Genomic DNA, 22,226 nt, shown 5'->3' on the forward strand with positions numbered 1-22,226 from the left:
CACTTAACGTTTTTAACAGTGCTGGGAATCATACCCTAGTCTCTTATGATTTTCATCTCACTTCATTGACAGCTAGGATGTGCTGACCTTATTCTTAGGTGAAAATAATGAATGAGGTGTCAATCCACATGTATTTTCTGCCAACCGATGCATGCGCCAGTGACAAGCTCAATTATAACTTCATCGCCTTCTCTCATGTTCATTTATTCTCCCCCGGACATCTCAAATATGGCCATCAGCAACTCATTGTGCAGGAGCACCAAACATACACTTAACATTTCAAAGCAATCCACTATGATGAGAAACAGCCATTGTGAGAGCTCAGTTCTGTGCCATCATCAAGTTTCTGTCAGTTGATGTGCTGCTTCTTCGTTTCTCCAATTTAATGGGTTTGACAACCTTTTGGACTAACTTTTGCTTTGAACGCTACACACTCCAAGCTCTATGAATTCAGCTTCTTCATGGGCCTCCTAAAACATAAGAATTTGTTCAAATGAAAATGTCAAGAAATAGAGCTTGCAAAACATAAGAGGCATAAATTGGAAACAGAATGAGGACAATTATCCGGCAGAGCTCGTCTCTCAGATAGCAATGATATTTTCAGTTTCTTCATTAAACCACAAGTTAGGCAAAGTCTATCTTACTAAGTACTAACCAAGCAAAACAAGAATACTATCTCTGGAGAACTCTAGCACTGTATTTGGCATCCCTTCAAGGTTAATAAAAGAGAACAATGATAGAAGATAGCTTGCTCGTGGAGACTTTATGAATCTATCAATAAAGGGTATCTGCAGGGAGATTGATTTTCCAAATCTTTCAGTTATAGTTCTTATAGGAGTACATTAGTATGCTATAAGCTTCCAGTCTCCATAAACAAATCCTTTTTTTTTTTTGATGACAAGGGAAACCCGCAGCCGCTACCCTTTGGGTGCGCACAGGGTAAAACCTCCGCTCCTATGCAATAGCTCGCAAACCACATAGGAGAGGTAACCCACACTAGGCAAGCCCGGTGCGACAAGCTCGACCCAGAAGACAAACTCTTGCTTTCGCTGGCAAGGGGTTTTGAACTTGAAACCTCCAACATGAAAGTCCCAAGCCCAAACCCAAACCATTGGGCCACCCTGAAGGGTAGTCTCCATAAACAAATCCTGAGTTGATCTAAACTCTGGATGACAGGTAATATAGACTAAGTGGACCAGGAAAAACCTGAAATCAAGATTTTGAGCTCTAACCAATCCCATTGCATTCTCGAAAAGTAAATGTTGGTCATAAAGATAGATATTTTTTTTAGCTTGAATATCTATCCATTAAGTAGAAATTAACTTCAGCCCTAGATAACTAAATTTGAACATCAACATAATTTGATTTCAACTTAGAAATATATACACTCTAGTGTTAGAAGGTCAGGATGTGCTACCAATGAACATTCACATACTCAACTTCTTCAAAAGTGGTCGTGATGTATCAGAAACATGTCCGCTTAGGCAAAGCCATCTATAAACATAAATAACAAGATCATTGGCAAACAGTGATTCAAACTTCTCATCTCCAGACTACGTATTAAAAGGAAATCAACGCAGATCCTGGTTTGTTATTTATTGAAAACCTATCAGCTTTTACATTCATGAAAAAAAGAACTGTATTCAGAATACCAGCCATATGAATTGCCCACTACTTTTTCTTCAAAGATTGCCCACTTTAAACCAGAAGAACAACCTTTAAGCAATGTTGAATAATATGCAAATGCTGACTTGTACTATTTTATGGAAGAACATCATACCTGAACTCCCTACCCTGAAGTGTAAAGCTGTTTCTCATAAAGGATTATCTACATTTGGGCGTTTCATGGATGCCTTTTGGTATCTCAATTTTTCGATCTCCTTCTCCAGAAAGTCCAAAGTTGTATCAGTTACCTGGTTCGGAGCACACCCTGCTTCCAACATCATCCTTAAAAACTTATAAGATTGCTTAAGCTGACCCGCCTTGGCATGAACTTCGATTAGTGTATTGTAAGTGACAACATCTGGATTTATTCCACTATCTTTCATCTGCTGGAAAAGCTTATTTACTTCCTCAATTCTGCCAGCCTTCCCGAGGGCATTAATCAAGGTGTTATACATTACAATGTCAAGGTAACCTCCCTGCTTCATCAGTTTGTCTAGTACGGCATCAGCAAGATCAGCCCTTCCCATCTTTCCCAAGCCTTGGATTATGACATTGTACGTTGCTACATCAGAAGGGCAAACCTTCTCGCCCATTTCCTGTAAAACGCCCCATGCCTCATTGAAATATCCCTTCTTGACAAATGAACTCATCATAGAATTGTATGTATAACTAACAGGATCAGCGCCCATGTCGGTGAAAATTTCAAATAATTTACAAGCCATGCTCAATTTTCCTTTGGCCAAAAATATCGACAAGAAGGTATTCACCATGTCAATATCAAAAGAATCTGCACTTTTAGTGTCTATTCGTTTTCCTCCAGTAAGAGAGAACGTTCTTGAAGAATTACTTTGGGAGCTAACTTTATTAGCCAGCATGTCCATATATGGCGATGATGACCACGGATCACTTTCCTGATAGTGTATCTCACCATCCTCTGCCCCAAGGGAAGTATCTGTCTCAGCGTCTGTTAAGTTTTCTAGGCCTAGAATATCACCAAAGTTCCTGTTGGATGGAAAAATGGGTGTAAAATCTTTTTCTCTGCTCTGTGGAGCTTTCATTGTAGCCTCCATACTGTCTTTCCACCTGATAATAATTGGAACTAAATTGCTATCCCTGATGTGCTTCATAAGCCTCTCTGTATAGTCCCAATGTCCCTCCCTGTAGATTGCAATCAAAAGAGAAGTTATAGTAACCAAATCAACAGTAAACCCTCTTGCTTCCATCTCTTCCACCAACTTCAGTGCTTCGTCAAGCCTATCTTCCCGACAAAGATGTAAAATGACAATGCTGTAAGTAACCCCATCCACGAAATTATTACTTTTCTTCTTCAAATCACAAAATAGGGTATAAGCAGCCAAAGCCCTCCCATTCTTGAACAAGCCATCAATAAGAATATTATAGGTCCAACAACTGGCTCGTACACCATCATCTTCAATCATTTTCTGGAATAAATTGCATGCATCTGTCAACTTTCTTGCCTTGAGTAATCCATCTAAGAGGGAGTTATAAACAATAGTATCTGGACGTATGCCATTGTACTGCATCTCAGTGAACACTTTTATCGCATCATTTATCAGGTAAGCCTTAGAGCAACCTTGTATAACGATTCGGTAGGTATAAGCATCAGGTTCCAACCCCGATGATCCCTTTAATTCCTCCCACACAACAAAAGCATCCTTAACCTTCCCGAGCAAGCAAAGCACATGAATCAAGCTATTATAAGTACACAAATCGGGACTAAACCAACTTCCCCTTTCCTTCATTTCTTTAAAAAGACTCAAAGAACTAGACAAATCCCCCCAACATCCGAATGTATGAATGCATATATTATACCCCCATCTATCGAACGGAAACACATTCCCTCCCCTAAGCTTATCAAAAACTTGTTTAAACTCAGCTCTCATATTACCCCTCTTAAGGCCAACAAGCAACTCATTACACGCAACGGCACTACTAACCCCAATGCTATTCCCATCATTAGTTTCCAACAATTTAAGGAAAATCGACAAAGCTAAATTAACTTGATTCTTTTGTACAAGAGCAATAAGTACAGAATTATACACATCAGGACTTAAACAACTAGAATTATCCAAATATCCTTCCACAAACTCCAAAATCTCAAGAGCTGAATCGAAATTACCAGTTCGAGTAAAGGAGTCGAGTAGTAACTTAAATGTGGCCGAATTAAGCAACACTTCATCATCCTTCATTGAGTTTAACAATACAAAAATAGCTTCCCGGTGATTGTGACTATAGCAAATGGATTTGAACATTTGAGAGTAAGTTTCAGTAGAGTGTTTGAAATTAGGCCTGAGAGAACACCATTTGAAGAAGTCTAATTTCTTTTCAGCATCCAAATTGTTGCGGCGGAGAACTTGAAGGACTAGGCTTTCTGATAAGGGAATTGAATCTCCATACTTTTCTAGGTTACGTGTTCCTCCTGGCTTTATCAAAGCTTTTGCAATTGAAGCGACGACGAGTAAGTTTCCGACCTTAGATGCCACCGCCGTCGAGCTCTTACCAGCGTATGCAGCTCCGGCGACGGAGAATTGTCTTCTACTGTATAAAACTGAGAGATTTCTTTGTACTTTTGTGGCCATGGCAATAGTGACTGAGCTGAAGGTTTTCCATTAAACTGCATTTTGCGGGAGAAAGAGGATCCACTGTGGGGCTGGGCTGAAATGCAATTACATTTTAAACCCTTTCAATTAAGTATTTATTTTGCTTTTTTGGTACACGAGTGTAATTTCACGATTGGAATATGAAAAAAGTTAAATTAATAAGATTTTTTTTCCCCAGTAAATTAATAAGATAGAGAAGTTATTTTTTAATAGATTCTCCGCTCAATTAATTCATTTTAGTAATTTCTAAAAATACAACATCAATTTTAGTGATTAAGAATTATATATTTAGAATAATTTAAGAAAAAATACGCTAAGGTTGTGTCTGATATGGAGGAAAATATTTTTAAAATATGTTTCCCAATTTTCTATTTCAATGTTTGATTGGCTAAAGTTGTTGAGTAGGAAAACAACTCTCTTAAAAATAAAAAAAGTACATGTATGATGGACGTAGGAAAATAATTTTTATACTCTCATCACCCACCATCCCCACCCTAACACTTGCCTCTCATAATATTTATATAAAGAACAACTTTCACATATAACAAACATAAAAATTAAATTTATATGTTATATCTGTAGATTGCATAATTGCGCTCCATAACAAATTTTATGTTTGCTATGGAGCTTTTGATTTGTATAATTCGCTAGATACATCCAATTTTATACAAATTGTTCGGTTTTGTATAAATTCATTTATACATTGTAATTTGTATAATAAGATCTGTATTTATATAATTACAAGTGTATAGGACGCAAATATATGTATTTGTATTTGTATATATAAACACAAACGCAATGGCTAATTGTATATTGAATTAGATGGCAAAAAATGGGATGTTTACTGCGAATTACGAATAAAATAAACTATGGCTATAACATTTAATTTGAATTAATAGTTTGTTATTTCATACAATTTCTCCTTATATAAATTATATATAAATACTTTTTGAATAACATTTTTTATTTTACTTACCAAACATAAGAAAATAAAATACAATTTAGACTTTGGAGCATCAAATTTTCTTCTATATGGTTTGGGAGCTATTGCATAGAAGCATGGATTTTACCCTGTACACACTTAAAAAATAGCGACTGCGGATTTCCCTTGTCATTAAAAATAAAAAAAGTTTATGCTACCAATCCGAATATGATTGCAAATTGATTCTACACAAGTTGTGCTGAGTTATAACTATGTGAAAACGTATTATTTCTATTATACACGTACATCTAGTATAATATTGTTGGGAAATTTATTTATTTTTATATTACTTATAAGAGTAAAAATGTGATGAATTAAAAAATAAAAAAATTAGTTCACCCGATATGAGGTGAATCCGCTTAACTACAGCAAAATCACTGAAAATGAGAGAGATGTGAATATCGATCATTCTGTCCGGATGCTCAAAGAGTATGCACTTAGAGCCTTTCCGCATGCCATTGCTTATTGGAGATTATGTATAACTTCAAAAGAATCGTTCTTTATAAATCAAAATACAACTCAAGACTAGCTTGGGATAAACATGTAGCAGTTGCTGCAAAAACAGTCAATATGCCAAAACTGAATCAAAACATATAGATTTCCTTCTGAAAGATAAACAAACCATAACCAAACTCTTCACAAATCTTATGATTGTCACCTTAAAGAGTTAAAACTTGAACCGGGGTTTCTCAAATTACTCCGGTAATAAACGATATTGCTATGTTCTCCACTGTAGAGATACAATATAAAGCTAAGGGTGAGGCAGGGTAGAGATGAATATTCAAGTGTTGACACAGCCATATACATGCACATTTTAGCTATTGTGAAATTGAATCTGAGTGCATTTTATCAATCGAATATATATTCGACTACAAGCAGCCACATAAGGACCTACGTTGATACCTGTCCGGATGAGATACCAAGCACAACGCGTTTAGTATAAAATGGAAGGTTGGTGACTAACATGGCTAGCAGTAAATGGATCAAAACTATCACCGTATGGGTTTTATTTTTGAGCTTTTTCCTCTTCTGTAGTTTCCTCCTCTTCAGCATGTTCTATTTCACTGGCTAACTTCACCAGATCTTGGACAAGGATTTTTCCTTCTGTTAAATATACCAATTAAAACACAAAAAAGATACTAGTAAGGAACACATACATCCACTGCGGAAAGTTAATAAATAAATAAAATAAAGTCCTCTGTCCCAATTATGTGCAACATTTTCTATTTAGTGACACCTGACATTTCTAAAATGACAGCAATATTTTCACAGTAAGATTCAAACCAAGCCTCGTAATCATGCTTTCAAGGTCTAATCAACAATTGTTAATATCTCAATCTACGACCATTATAATAGGCAAGTCAAATTGACTTTTTAATCTCCAGATATAGTTGGGAGCTTCTTATGTCAAACAGGAACTATCATAAAACACAAAAAATCGTGCTACTCATCGAAGCCAAGAAACTAATACCCACATTACTAATATCTACATAACTCTATCCAGCTACCAAATGACCCCTAAGTCACTCAACATGGACCCAAATTTACCTCCTTTTTTGTTTTCTTTTTGAAAAGAAAATGTGAAAGCTAGCAATGATTTCGTGTATGTATACAGTTCATTAATTGAGTGATCTATCGCTCCAAACTATTCCCAATTGATGTGCAGATTCTCCTTTTGATCTGTATTACAATAATGTTATCTTGTAGAAAATAAAATTTTCAAATGTACATTCTTCAGTTTTTTTAAAAGTATATTCCTTCTGAGTAGTAGTTAAAGTATGATAGAAACATGTACATACAACAAATCGAATCATAGAAAAAGAAATAGACTACAAATTACTAGTACGTAACTACGTTACATCAATCTTTTTGTAATAAAAGTACTACTATAATGTGATTTTTCATAAACAAAGATTCTACCATCAGACTCCTTCCATTTCAAAACATATATGTGGATTAAGAGAAAAGCTAAATGATTGGACTGTTTGGTGTTTACTGGGAAACTAATTAAAAGCGGTACGTATTATTACTATTTTTTGCTTTGACAAGTGATGTATTTTATGCTTCATCAAGCAATCACCAACTTCAAAATGTCAATCGAAATCTTACTTTCTTATGCTAGGTTATCTCTTTTATCCCCCTAGGTCCTAAAAAATACAGCAGATATTGGGAGGTATAACCATAACCACGTTTCATTACAGTTGTAAAAAACACCCGTTATAAAACAGAAAAAAAAAAAAAGAATTATCAAACTACTCATGTCTAACCTCTGTCCTTGGAAAGGTTGGTTATGAGCTCCTGAATACCCTCCTTCGCCAATGTATCCTTGAGGTATGAAGCAGCAGATGCCACCTCCTCTGGAGTGACTTTTCCGTCATAATCCCTGCCGCAAGAAGCACAACAGTTACTTCATTCTCCAATATTACTTCCAGTGGAAACTAAAACCAGTAGAAAGTAATAAAGAAGAAACAATAAACAAAATTTCTCCAAAGCACGCAACCTGGCACGACACCACGGGTTATAAAAAGATGGATGAAAATAAACAAGATTTCTCCATGAAGAATTTTTTTTTTCTTTTTGTATGATTGATAGTTCAGCAAGATAAAACAGGTCATATCTTTATGAAATAAATAGATGTAAGTGTTTCCCCAAACCACAAAAAAAGAAGGATTTTAATATTTGCATTAACCAAAGAGACAGGATGCACAGATGCATTGACATCCACTGGATTTATTCATCTGAGATTCGCACTTCATTCCACGATTTTCTGAAACATAAGATACTCCATATACTACATTATCTAAGAGAGAATAAATACCAACAGGCTTGTGTCCCAGAACAGCCATCAGTGGCTAATGGCCAGAACTCCACAACCCCAAAATTTCCTCATGATTTAGAACATGTAGGTGAGAACAGTTATAAATTGATATAGGTGATCATGCTGAAATTACTTCAAATGAACAAGCTGAGCAGAACATGTATTTATTGGATATGAAAACCTCAATGTTCACTTGCAAATTTGTTATTATCTATGTTGTGCAGTGGGGCAATAGCTGATATTAAACTCGGGTGAAATATAGAGATTGTGTTCAGATTGCTTAGAACTGCCTCTTTGTAGATTTTTGGATAGTACCTTGAGTGCAATTTGTAATCCATATTATTAGTTTCTCTGTACATACCTATCCAGTAACCGCCAACGATCACCAATCTTAGCATCCACATCATCAATTTCCTTTTCAAGTTTTTGGAGCATTGCATCAACCTGTTGAGTGGTAATGCCAGGAGGTAATATGAGTGTTCATGATATAATCTTGCAACTATAATGCAAAAAGGAAATCAAGAATTGGTGTGAAAATTTAAAGCCCAAAGCTAAATACTCCTAGGATAATCAGCTTTACCCTATTAATAAGTGCTGAAGAAACTTTATCATCTACAGTCCTTTCTTTAGTGTGGTCACTGTCCTCCTCCCTAGCTGCTTTATATGCCTTTCGGGCTTCTTCTTCACCTTCAGGGCCACCTTTATCCACCATGCTATTGTACAACTCAATCTGCAATTATCGATACAAAAACAGCTTCAACATTGAATGTGTAGCATTTTCATTGTATTAGCATACGCACGCACTATGCTGTGTAAACAATTTCTAACCACAGTAGAAAAGCACCTACGAATATGATTGCAAGAGGACAAGGTGGCTGAAAGCAGTCGAGGGATAAATAAAGTGTAACACATGAAAGTTTTTTTTGATGACAAGGAAACCCGCAGCCGCTACCCTTTGGGTGCGCATAGGGTAAAACCCCCGCTCCGATACAATAGCTCGCAAACCACATAGGAGAGGTAACCCGCACTAGGCAAACCCGGTGCGACGAGCTCGACCCAGAAGGTAACACATGAAAGTTTAAAGTTTCAAAATCATCTTCCATCCTCTTTACCTACCACATTTATCTTTGAATAATAGAAACTTGATCAAATACTGCAGTAGACCTAAAAGAACAGCAAGCAAGCAAGTTGGGTACCCGAACACACATTCAATTATTTTCCATTGTCCAAAACCTGTCTAATGCCTGCTGCTCTTTTAAGTTTTGTAATCTATGACCTGCCCCAGTTAGAATCCTAGAACAGATAGCTCCTCATGAAAAAGGTACATTGAGTAATTGAAAGAAGGAGAATCTATATAGACACATAATCACATGACTGATGCTGAAAGATCAAAATAACAAGAGGCAGTAAATTCGATTGCACCATCACCAATATTGCTACATAATAACCTCAAAAGGTACTAATTAAACCTCACGTAATGCTGATGATTAACAGGTATTATTGCAAAAGTGCTTAACAAAATGCTCGATGTAATCTTTTTTAAATATCAATAATGGCAAATATATCACAACTACGAAATATTGAAACAAGCATAAGATAATAAAGTGCGGTGGTATCAGATATCAGAGGGACAATTGAAATCCCATTGATGAACATTCCCAAAACTTCATCAGAATGACTAAGGTATTGGAAATCAGGAGAAATTCATACTATTCCCATCAGAACCACAGCTACCGTAAGCTAATTGTGATTTAAGTTCTAAAAAGGAAATTGATCCAAAGTCCTAATGTGAACAATATTGAACTAGTAGACATTGCAAGACCCCATTCAAACTGGAAAGACAAGTAATGGAAAGACATTCACGTTGTTTAAATAATGATAAACACAATAATCTGACTTCGAAAAGCAAGCTTTCCAGTTTAGTTTCTTCAAGAAAGACAACAAAAACTACAGTAACAGATTTAGCATGAAATCTAGGAAGACAGTTCCCTTTTGCTTAAATTCCTTATCAGGCATGTTAAAATATTTCACAACAGTAATAATCAAGCAATGATATGTTACCTCTTTTTTGACAAGTCTCAAAAACTCCTGACGCTCCAGGCTTACGGACTGAAAGAATAAGCAACAAAGCAGGCCATGATCAGCAAAGATCCAAGATCCAATGTACAAAAGAAAAGCTCCAGCAAAGTACTTACAGAAGCCGATGATAAAACAGCAATTGCACGACTAAGCTCACAAAGCTGCTCTTGTTGATCCAAAGTTTTTGTTTTCTTTAGTTCTTCTGCTTCTTTAGCTGTTGCAAGAGTCATCTCTTCCAAAGCTACATCCTTCTGTTTATCTTTCATCTTAGCCTGCTCTTCTTCTTCTTCCTCTTCCTCCTCCTAAAAGCAACGACTTTAGAATTAGTAGTCTAAAAACACACTTTTTGATAAGGTATATAATTTTATTAATAATGGGGAAATCACACACATACAAGCAGTTAACCAAAATGTATAGAATTACAGCATAATATGATTCTCTATGACACCCAATCTTCTATACATATTGTAACTTCATGGGTGCACCATAAAGAGACTAGGAATGAGAGGCTACTCCTCAAATGTACAAAGTTTTTTCCTTCCACAAAGATGCTTCTCCTACAAATGCTACGAAATCAGAGGTATAGTTTCAAAATGGTCAACAGATATCTTCAACCATCGTCACATAATTTATTTGAAACCTGACACTGTAGTATCCACATTTACAGTGGAAAGAGATATGGAAAGTAAAACCTCCTTTCAAAGTGGTATGCTTTACTTGGTTAGTAATAAGGAAAGCTTGTCTCACCATGATAAATTTCAGAGAAGGGGTTTCCAGCTCAGCTATAGGTGATTTCTATGTCATTAGGAAGCTGAAACCAATGAGCATCTTTTCTTACACTGTTCAATTACCAGATAACTATGGCAACTTTTTGCAGCTCAAGCTAAAATAGTTTGGGTGATGCCCCGAGTACTTTTGACCTTACATGTAGTTGGAAAGGCATCAAGGAAAAACTTATCACAAAGGGTGGTGAAAGTTTTTCCAGTTTGCATATGGTGGACAATTTGGAAACAGAAGAATGCTAGATGTTTTGAAAGCGAGAGCAGTTCAATCCCAGAAGATCAAGAGTCCTTGTAAATCTCTTTTTTATTTTTGGTGTAAAGATCAGCCACAAGATGATGCAGAATCATTACTAGACTTTTTGGCCTCATTGTACATTTTTGTTAGGGACTGTAACTGTAGATATGATATACCAGGCCTTTATTTGTGGCGCTGATGAATATAACAAACACACTACCATTTTCAAAAAACTAAAATCCACATTTAAGATTTTGCACCGAAAAGGTAAGAAAGATGCTTGTAAAAAGAACTGGTCAGGAATTGGGTTAGGAAGATTAGCAACTGTATCAAGCACATGAAAAAGAGGAGTTCTGTATTATCCCTCCCGGGTTGCACGTATAAATTTTCAATAACAGGATGGTAAATTTAAATAACAGTGATGTTAAAATTGAGCCAACTACTAAACTTCTCTCTTAACAAAATGGAGATGAAAGGGTTATACTGAAAAAGTTCCATGTGACTTATTTTAGCGAGTAGCACTTTATAGAATTTGCTTATAAGAAAAATCTACATTTTCTCTCACTTAACCAAGGCCATTAAGTTTGGCATAGCGTATTAAAAGCTGAAAGTATGATTCGTCTTTCAAGTATTGCTAACTAATTCTGGAAACAATATTCTAAACTTGACCAATATGAATTCTTCCCAATAGTTTAAAATAATAATTAGGTTTCATGACCCATAAAGTTCAAATAGAAGAGTAAAAGGACAGAGGGATAGAAGCAGTGCTTAGTTCACTATATCATTCACTAGCAAGAGCGCATTCCCATTAATTTGTCTTGCCACTTATTCATTTTTAGATTAACAGTCAGCACAATAGAAGAAACAAGATTTTACCTTGATGAGCTCTTCCTCCATTTCTAAGTATTCTAGCTTTCTCTTCTTTTCAGCAAGAGCATCTTCAGATGGCATAGATGTAACTTGAACAGTGTCCACCACCTCATCTGGCAGTGATGAAAGTGTAGCTTGAACAGCTTCCTCCGGTTTTACTTTACCTGACACTGTGAAGGCTCTGTGGAGAATAAAACAGCACAGTCACATGCTCAGTTGATAGTCCATAGCACAAGATCCTGGAAATGTGGAATGGAATTACCTAGAAAGGATTAACAAAGAAGATGGCACTGAATGGTTGAGCGATAAGTCCAGCCAATCTCGCAACTGCAAAGATATTAACATGCAAGAATTCAAGATAAGTCTTTTGCACTTCCATAATGAAGCCAACATATTGAAGTTCACAAGCAGGATTTGAATATGCTAGCACTGGAGAATGAGAAGGAAATGCAGTGTGTTGTGCTTCCAAACTGCTGTAAAATAAATACATTACCATATATACTAGCTTGTGTTTGTCAAGGTCTCAACTACTTCATGTCTATATGCATGCTGATGATATTAGGACTGTTTTAAATATTCTTTCTAGAAAATAAAAGGAGCGAAACAGAAGCAACAGTGAATTTGCTGTCCAGATATCATTCTTCTCTTTTTCAGATTAATTGTTCCGGCATATACTCCATTCAAAGGCAATAGATCCTTGCATATAATATGAACACCATCAGGTGTCCCATATTTTGATGTACTTAAAGCACTTTCTTACATTGTCCGATAGCTTCAAGCTACTCCTGAGGTGGTTTTGAATACTTTGGGTGATCACAGGCAATGCAAAAAAGGCAATGTTCAGCTGGAATTGTGGCAGAAGAAAGAGAAGACAACAAGCCATGGAATGTTGCTCCACTAGCACTTATGTAAGCCACTTGGAGAGAGAAATAAGAGCTTTTGAAGATGTAGAGATGAACTTTGTACAACTGAGAAGTTCCTCTTATTCCTTGTTATGTATGGTGCACCCATGAAGTTCCTTTATCATAGAAGATTGGGTATCGTTATTAAAAAACAAATCTTTTTGCAGGTTTTTTTACCTTTTTTAAATATTGGGAAAAAGGACAAATATACCCCTAAACTATCATAAATGGTATGCAGATACCCTCCGTTATACTTTTGGGACATTGGTGCCCCCTGCCGTCCAAAAATTAGAGCATATATACCCTTTATACTAACGGACATACACGTGTCATAATCTTATCCATTGACCCGACATTTATTAAATATCGGATCGACGGATAAGATTGCGCCACGTGTCCCTATTTAATCTTCCATTAGAGTGAAGGGCATATATGCTCTAGTTTTTGGACGGCAGGGGCACTAATGTCCCAAAAGTATGACGGAGGGTATCTGCATACCATTTACGTGTTCAGGGTTATATTTGTCCTTTTTCCCTTAAATATTTCTTGTATAGTGTTGATTTTTTCCCAAACATCAATAAACTTATTACTTTATCAAAAAGAAAAACTGTAGCACAAATACCAGCCTGGTTGACATTTTCTGAAAAACCATATATCCCATAAAAATTTACTTGAACCTACTGATGCAAAATCTAGTGGCAATTTCAGGCCGCTGGGAAGGAAGGAGTACATTGTATCCAAAGCCAGCTGAAAGATAAAGCTAGCAAAAGATTTAGGGGAATACCAGGCATTGCATATCCAGCGAGCAAACAGCAGTAATTGACAAGACACACATAGAGCAGGGAGAGGGGATCCTATAGGATAGAAACAAGAGGATTGGGAGGGAACAAAGATGAAGTCTTAGGATAGAAGAAAGATTTGCCCCCACCATACAATAAAGTCAAAAGCACCAAGAGATGTGTCCCTTGCTTTCAAGAGCATTGAATAACCTTTTCAAGAAGAATATAAAGAGAAAGGACCAGAAGATTGTTTGAGAGACTTAAAATACTTTTGTATAATTGGGGAAGAGCGACCGGACCCGATGAGATTCCGGTGGAATTTTGGAAGAGCATGGACAAGGCAGGTATAGAGTGGTTAACTGGGCTGTTTAATGTTATTTTTAAGACAACAAAGATGCCTGATGAATGGAGGTGGAGTACAATGGTTCCGTTGTATAAAAACAAGGGTGATATCCAAAACTGTAACAACTACAGGGGTATCAAACTGCTAAGCCATACTATGAAGATTTGGGAAAGAGTGGTGGAGATGAGGGTGAGAAGAGGGGTGTCCATCTCTGAGAATCAGTTTGGATTCATGCCGGGTCGATCGACTACCGAAGCCATTCATCTTATGCGAAGACTGGTAGAAAAATATAGAGAAAGGAAGAGAGACCTACATATGGTATTCATTGACCTTGAAAAGGCCTATGACAAAGTACCGAGGAATGTCCTCTGGAGGTGCTTGGAGGCTAAAGGTGTCCCGATGATTTATATTAGGGCGATAAAGGACATGTACGGTGGAGCCAAGACTCGGGTTAGGACGGTTGGAGGAGACTCGGAACATTTCCTAGTTGAGATAGGGCTGCATCAGGGATCAGTCCTTAGCCCTTTTCTATTTGCTGTGGTGATGGATGAGTTGACGCGGTCTATTCAGGAGAAGGTACCATGGTGTATGTTATTTGCGGATGACATAGTACTGATTGATGAGACGCGGGACAGAGTTAATGCGAGGCTGGAGGTGTGGAGACAAACGCTGGAGTCCAAAGGGTTCAAGTTGAGTAGGACCAAAACTGAATATTTGGGATGCAAATTCAGTGATGCGGTGGATGAGGCAGATGAGGAAGTGAGACTTGACACACAGATTATTCCTAAGAAAGAAAGTTTTAAGTATCTTGGGGCTGTAATCCAAGGAAGTGGTGACATAGACGGTGATGTCACACATCGCATTGGGGCGGCTTGGATGAAATGGAGGCTTGCCTCTGGAGTCTTGTGTGATAAGAAAGTTCCACCGAAACTTAAAGGTAAGTTCTACAGAGTGGTAGTTAGACCGGCCTTGTTGTATGGAGCGGAGTGTTGGCCAGCCAAGAACTCACATGTTCAAAAACTGCATGTTGCGGAGATGAGGATGTTGAGATGGATGTGTGGGCACACTAGGAGCGATAAGATTAGGAATGAGGTTATCCGAGAGAAGGTGGGAGTGGCCTCTGTGGTGGACAAGCTGAGGGAAGCGAGACTGAGATGGTTTGGGCATGTGAAGAGACGGTGCAAGACGCCCCAGTGAGGAGGTGCGAGGGGCTGGTTGTAGAGGGTACGCGGAGGGGTAGAGGTAGGCCTAAGAAGTATTGGGAAGAGGTGATTAGACAGGACTTGGCTCAGCTTCGCATTACCGAGGACATGACTCTAGATAGGAAGGAGTGGAGGTCGCGTATTAAGGTTGAAGGTTAGTAGGGCTAGCGTGTTGTCTTTCCGTGCGAGGGTTTCGGTGGGTAGCGTTTGTAGTAGTCCTAGCCTTGCTCTTGTAGTTCTTGTCTGTGATCCTATAGCCAGTTGTCGTTTACTGCGTTTCACCTCTCACAGTATTTTCTTGATGTTATTGTCTCCTTTGTTGATTATGCACTTTTCTCTTATTGGATACTATGTCTTATATAATGTTTTCTCTTCTTTTACTTGGGTTGTCGTACTTGAGCTGAGGGTCCTCCGGAAACAGCCTCTCTACCTCCACGAGGTAGTGATAAGGTCTGCGTACACTCTGCCCTCCCCAGACCCCACTTAGTGGGATTTCACTGGGTATGTTGTTGTTGTTGGTGAAATTTTTTTGTTTTTCCATGAAGTTCTGGAGCAGGTGTGATACTCTCTAGTCACTGCTGATGACAAGAGGCTCTTTGTAGAGAACTAGATTTTGATGTAGGTTTCTTTACTTTTTGTATGCATCTATGAGGTTTTACTTTTCCAACATTCCAATAAAGATTTACCTATATAAAAAAGAAATAAGGGATAGAGTCGTATCAGACCACTTGGAATAACACACAATTCTCTGGATAAATACTTGTCAATTTTAAATTTTCCAAAGCCAAAGAGTACTTCGAAAGTAATAAATAACATATCAAGTTTCTCATTAAGTTGCTTCAAATTACTATACTAACTACAAAATCTAACTAATTTGACCAAATCCAGTAGTTTCTGCAAGATACACCAGAGTTGCAAAAATAAAGACACCAAAAGGTGCAGAAATAAGGTGCAAACCACTATGCACAAGGTAAGAATAAATGCACAAAATTTAGAGATGGAAGTAGTTAATTTCCCCGAGTAAAAATTTTACACGAGACTAACAAAAGATCAAAGCATACCTGCTGTTGCATTTCTTCTACTGAGAGTAATCCAAGTAAGCCTCGTTCTCGACAGGCTTGACGGAGCTCATCCTCCGAAAGGGACTCTACACCCTCTGCTTGAATCATCTTGTCATCGTTCTTAATCCTACCAAAAGCAGCAAAGTTCAGTTAAATGAGGGGAAATTCTGCTTCTACAGCACATTCATCACAAAATATTGACTTATCTCCAAAATGAAGACGTAAGCACAAAGATCAAGTGGAAATCTAGCACAAATGTGTCCTTTAACTTGGCCTCAATTGGCATCTATGCCCTTCAACTTTGGGTGTGCACACGTAAACTTTTATAAAGTTGAATAAGCAGATACACGCGTCCTACATGACATAATACAAATCAATTGATCTCACGCGAATTGTCATGTAGGATGGGTGTGGCTAATTGTTCAACTCTATACAAATTTAAGTGTCTATTTATGCACACCCAAAGTTGGAGGGCATAGATGTCAGTTGAAGCCAAGTAGGGTGCGTTTATATATTATGTCTTTGACCATAAGAATGAAAATCAGTTCTTAGACAAACTGACCATAATAGTGAAGATCAGTCTATTTCTAATATAAAAGGCAGACTGAAGAAGAAAAAGATAAATGACCTATTTAGGCTCGAGTTATTAAATTTAAAAGGAGATAGAGATCAGCTGACTAAATATTTGTTGAAGAAGGGAAAAATGATTTGGAGAGAAAGGCTAGACATAAGTTAACTCTAAATGAAAACCCGTAATAGTGAAGACCAATTTATACTAAAGAAAAAAAGGCACAACAGAAGGAAGAAAAGATAGATGAACTATTTAGGCTTGAGTTATTCAGAAGTACAACGGAAAACAGAGATCAGCTGGCAAAATATTTGTTGAAGAAGAAAGATAAAGAACATAATTTGGAGAGAAAAGGATATAAAATATTACACCCAAGTTAGCTCAAAATGAAAAGTAACGAGACTTACTTTTGGAGCCTCTTTCGAAGCATGAACCGCAAGTATGCATCAGTTCCAAAGGGGTTAATACCCATATATTTGCACATATTCACCAACCTCGGTCTGCATTTAATGAGTACTTAGCAATGCACTACAATATTTTAACCATTAGCAATATATGCAAGAACGTTACCATTTAGTAAGAACAAAACCAAGAAAGTGTAATAAGGTAGAAACCTGCTGATATTATCCAGAGTGAGCTCATCATTGAAAAGCTTGGCAAATCCTAAAATTTCCTCATTAGATACACTAGCACCCCTTCTGACCTGGTCAATTTTTATATCAACATTTACATTTACAGTAGTCAGATAGGAAAGGGAGGGGGAAGAGCAGAAATAAGAGCTCTTTGGTTTAATAATTCAAGATTTGCCAATTGCAGAAAAATACAGATGAAAGAAAAACCCAAAAGAGAAGTGACAAATAAATATTTTACCTTATTCATGAATTCATCAAGATCCTCAGCTGTATTCTTTAGTTCTCCGCTTCGTGAGTTTTTAACTTCCTTTGCCATCTCTTTGACTGTTTCTTGTAGAAACTTAGCATATTCGATCCTAGCATTCAGCTTCCTTTTCAGAGCCTCCTAAATTTTGAGCAATTGAAACACAATAAGGACATGCATACACAGAGTTTGATGGAAATAAAAAGCCTACAAAATCACATCCAACCGACCAGAGGCACCCATTGTTAGTTAAAGATACTATACAACTTCCACACTCTTTTTTTACTTTGGCATGGTACATTTTTTAACTTCAACATGGCATTTTTTTAAACTTCAACCAAATATTGTCGAAACACCTATAACTGGATTCTCCCTGTTACACACTTTCACGAGCAGACATATGTATATAATTTAGCCTTCTGAGCATTTACCTGAAGATAAAGGGATCGGCGATGCCCAATAATTATACCAAAGAAAATATACAATACTCTAAGGTATAATACAACCTGCAGAAGATTTGACTATACGAAGCACAGAAAGCTCTAGATTAAAATGAAACAATAACCAAATGAAAAGCTTTGCCCCCTACACCAATCCACTGATATGTTAAAGAGCTAAAGAGGATATAATGTTTTTCCATAACTTTACCACAAAGCCTTTTCTTCCCTTCTATATCCAAGGACTCATATATCTTGAGAATTGACTTACATCCAAGAGATTTGGATTATAAAAAGCCTATACCTCTTCCAATTGAATTTGTCAAGGATAGCAATCTTGACAAACTGCACATGCTAATTCAGGAAGTAAAGTATTACATGTGTTCCAATCGTTAATCTTCCACAAAGACAAAGAGAGCACACATCGTGGAATATCTACACTACAGAAAAGGGAGAGCAATGGTAGCTAGGTAAAGGGTTTTTTCGAAGCGTATCATTGCCTCACAGATATCCTTCAAATTAAGCGACTAAAGGAGTTTAACATTGAAAGGAAACACTAATAATGAGCGCAGATGACTAATCAAGGGAAAAGTCAAGCCATAATAGAGGATATTTTTCTTTGAAGGAAATAGGGAAGAAAGCAAATCAATATCTTTCCTATTTCAAAGAAAAAATATTTCATAGTTTTACTATCTTAGTTGACATTATTTTACTTATAATTTTGCATGCACATGGAATCTGTCACAAATTCTGGCGTCAGAGATAGAGAGAGGAATGAAGCATCAATAAATTTTAGCACATAAGAAAATAGCCACTGGAATAATTGGCACAATCCTTGCCTCTTCTTTCATCTTATCTTGGAAGGTTGACGGCAGCATGTTGGGAAACACTGCCAAGAATACTGGCAACAAGAACTCCATAAATGGAACAATAATAAACACTGCAACAGGAACCAGCCTAAAAATATCAGCTGTTGTCCGTGTTAGTTGTTGCCTTTCCCTCCTGGAAAGACTCTTCCCCTTAGCTGTTTTCAACAAGAGCCTGGAACATATCCTAACATCAGCCCAAAGCAGTTTGGTACCCAACCAATAGTGTTGCATAGTTGATTTAAATTCATCCTTCCAGTGCCGGATCTTCTTTGCCCAGTCTTCCCTGGAATAAGTGAAAAAGTGACTTAAGAAAAAGGTATAGAACATTACCTATCTGTTCTACAGGAATAAAGTATAATTTCAACCTGCTCATTGAAGCAACAGCTCTCAAAGCAGGACCAATCCCTAATAGCATTGCCCAAATTTTCTTTAGTACAGGTTTAATACTGATCTGTGAATCTTGAAGCTGTTTGGCTTTTGCTTTGGCTTTGGCCATGGTTAAATCTTCAACTGCTTCATCGCATTCTTCTGGTGAAGCTTCTTTCTTCTGTTTAACAGCTGGTTCTGCATCCTTATCATTTCCTTTACCAAAATCAGGTTGACCTGCTGCAGCTGTCGAATATCGTTGTTGGTGTATTATCCACCTGCCCCCCAAAGTAGGAAGAGACCCACATCTTCCAACTCTCAAACCCAAGGCTGGAATTTCAGATGAGTTGAGTAGGACATGTTTTCCCCAAACTTTTAGTAACTCATCTTTGGTTGACGGATATGAACTTCCTTCATTTCTGTTATCTGCATTCTGAGGTTGATGAGTTACTGTAGAGCACCAATCCCAAGAATTAGACGCCTTAGATGATCCCCAGTTCTCATAGCTCGAAAAACCTCGAATGAAGGTATGAGGTTTCGGAGTAGAATCAAAGAGGTTCCTCTTCCTTCTCAATATTGCTCTTGAAGCCATTAGCAAAAACTTCTTCTACTTTGCATACAGCTCATATAACATATCCCAGAAATTCTTTGCCTGACGCCAGCCTGACCAATAGAACAGAATATACTGAATAAAAGATCATAATTAACTAAATACATGGAATCATATAAGCATTTCACTTAACAGAATTTTTTGGATCAACTAATTAAACAGCATATGAATCTATTTCAGTTTTATTTTCTTCTTTCCTCATTATAACCACCTCCTCGCAAGCCAAAAAAAGGACTCGTAGTTGATGTAATTGAATCTGAATGAGAAAGTCATTATCAGTCTATACCAATCTTCTCCACAACAGTTATTAGTAACTATCATGTATCCATGTTACAAATCGTGCTGCAATTCAATTCACCCTAAACTTCACTTTCCCTTTCCAACATTTCAACTTTCAAGTGTAAAATTTTTAAATTACTAAATACAAAACAATAAAACTGAACCAGCTGCAATGTAAATGCTCTAACTTCAGATGATAAACAATTATATTTTTTTTTAAAAATTGTGTGGCTAAAAGAAAATAATTGCATTCTGTTAGAATAAACACTCTCCATTTCCCCATTTGCCTCTCCTGCAAAAGGAAAGACAAAATCCATGAGGCAAACCAAAATGCCAAATCAGCTGTTCACAGAATCACATATCCACACTAATCCTTCTTCCGCAGCTACAGAAACCTTCATAATGTTATATCACTCATCCCAATCTACCAAAATTACTACAAGCAAGATATTTCCATATCATACTTCTTCCTCATTATCCCAAAAATTTCAATTTCTACAACCAGCTCATCACCCTAAACTTCACTTCCCCTTTCCAATATTTTAACTTTCACTTGTAAAAATTTTAAATTACTAAATAAATGACAATAAAACTGGACCAGTGCAATGTGAATGCACTAACTTCATATGATAAACAGCAATTACATTAATTCTTTTCTGTGGCTAAAAGACAATAATTACATTCTGTTAGACTAAACACTCTCCATTTCCCCCTTTGCCTCTCCCGCAAAAGGAAAGCAAAATCCATGTCACAAACCAAAACGCCAAATCAGCTATTCGTTGAATCACATATCCACACTATAAAAGACAATAATTACATTCTGTTAGATTAAACACTCTTCATTTCCCCCTTTGCCTCTCCCGCAAAAGGAAAGGCAAAATCCATGTCGCAAACCAAAACGTCAAATCAACTGTTCATTGAATCACATATCCACACTATAAAAGACAATAATTACATTCTGTTAGAATAAACACTCTCTGTTTCCCCCCTTTGCCTCTCCCGCAAAATCCATGTCTCAAACCAAAACGCCAAATCAGCTATTCGTTGAATCACATATCCACACTATAAAAGACAATAATTACATTCTGCTAGACTAAACACTCTCCATTTCCCCTTCGCTTCTCCCGCAAAAGAAAAGTTAAAATCCATGTCGCAAACAAAAATGCCAAATCCGCGTGCTCATTGAATCACATATCCACACTAGTCCTTCTTCCACAGCTACAGAAACCTTCACAATGCCATAACACCATCCCAATCTACAAAAACTACTACAACTGAAACATTTCCTAATTCAACAATTTCCTCCTCATTATCCAAAAAAATCAGTTTCTATTTCTATAACCAGCTCTCTCCACCAAATCACACATAACGTATCCATTTGCTTATCATCCATAAACACAAGTCCATACAAGCAAACAAAAACTTAATCCAAAAATCCAAATCATTTCGCACTACCTCAACTCAAGCAAAATACAGTAAAATGCTCAATGTATGCATTTCAAATAAGAACAATCATTGAACAAACAAATGTACGCTAAAATTAATAGAAAAAAACCACAAAAATAGTATTAAAATCAACAGAAAACAGAAAAAAAAAGCCATTGAATTAGCTCTCTGACCTGAAATGACGATCGACAAATTCGTAGTTTCGAATGAAAACCAAATCCGCAGTGATGAAGAATTGATTTTTCACTAATTAATAATATTTTTTGTAAAAATCAAATCGTTTTTTTCGTGTGTAGAAATTTACAGAGAATTTTGGGAGAGAGTCTTCGCGGTAATCAATTTATAGTAACAGCGAATACTGGAGTAGGGAGCAAGAATATTTTTTTTCCCGAGAAATGAGTAGAAAGCTACTAAAAGAGTTAACTGGGCCGGATTT

At 36.9% G+C, this 22,226-nt stretch overlaps 2 protein-coding genes across 3 annotated transcripts; both read right to left on the reverse strand.

The window, feature by feature from the left end:
* Positions 1-290: 290 nt before the first annotated feature.
* Positions 291-4,265, reverse strand: LOC125837253 (pentatricopeptide repeat-containing protein At4g01570). 2 transcript variants are annotated; one of them, XM_049516417.1, is made up of 2 exons: positions 1,781-4,265; positions 291-327 (listed from the first exon to the last, which is right to left on the reverse strand). In XM_049516417.1, exon 1 carries the CDS (start codon positions 4,263-4,265, stop codon positions 1,815-1,817), a length of 2,451 nt encoding a protein of 816 aa, XP_049372374.1. In that variant the 3' UTR covers positions 291-327; positions 1,781-1,814. The 2 variants fall into 2 exon arrangements, with proteins under 2 accessions (XP_049372374.1, XP_049372373.1); XM_049516416.1 differs by lacking the exon at positions 291-327 and adding an exon at positions 403-470.
* Positions 4,266-6,003: 1,738 nt separating this feature from the next.
* On the reverse strand, positions 6,004-22,057 carry LOC125837119 (uncharacterized). Its single transcript, XM_049516262.1, has 15 exons — positions 21,964-22,057; positions 19,455-20,118; positions 19,060-19,372; positions 17,778-17,924; positions 17,522-17,610; positions 17,315-17,407; positions 16,340-16,466; positions 12,315-12,379; positions 12,059-12,233; positions 10,282-10,467; positions 10,148-10,195; positions 8,667-8,816; positions 8,448-8,530; positions 7,536-7,651; positions 6,004-6,372 (listed from the first exon to the last, which is right to left on the reverse strand). The coding sequence occupies exons 2-15, from the start codon at positions 20,045-20,047 to the stop codon at positions 6,275-6,277; spliced, it is 2,283 nt and encodes a 760-aa protein (XP_049372219.1). The 5' UTR covers positions 20,048-20,118; positions 21,964-22,057; the 3' UTR covers positions 6,004-6,274.
* Between the last annotated feature and the right edge of the window lie 169 nt (positions 22,058-22,226).

Source organism: Solanum verrucosum, unplaced genomic scaffold (assembly GCF_900185275.1).
Source record: "Solanum verrucosum unplaced genomic scaffold, falcon-dt-bn FXZP01000165.1, whole genome shotgun sequence".
Classification (NCBI taxonomy): Eukaryota; Viridiplantae; Streptophyta; class Magnoliopsida; order Solanales; family Solanaceae; genus Solanum; species Solanum verrucosum.

Excerpts from the sequence above, each read along its gene's own strand:
- LOC125837119 (XM_049516262.1), bottom strand. The coding sequence starts at position 20,047 with ATGGCTTCAAGAGCAATATTGAGAAGGAAGAGGAACCTCTTTGATTCT. Across the intron at positions 17,611-17,777 it reads TTGATGAATTCATGAATAAG|GTCAGAAGGGGTGCTAGTGT; the intron begins GTAAAATATTTA and ends AAAATTGACCAG. Across the intron at positions 17,408-17,521 it reads ACTCTGGATAATATCAGCAG|ACCGAGGTTGGTGAATATGT; the intron begins GTTTCTACCTTA and ends CATTAAATGCAG.
- LOC125837253 (XM_049516417.1), bottom strand. The coding sequence starts at position 4,265 with ATGGCCACAAAAGTACAAAGAAATCTCTCAGTTTTATACAGTAGAAGA.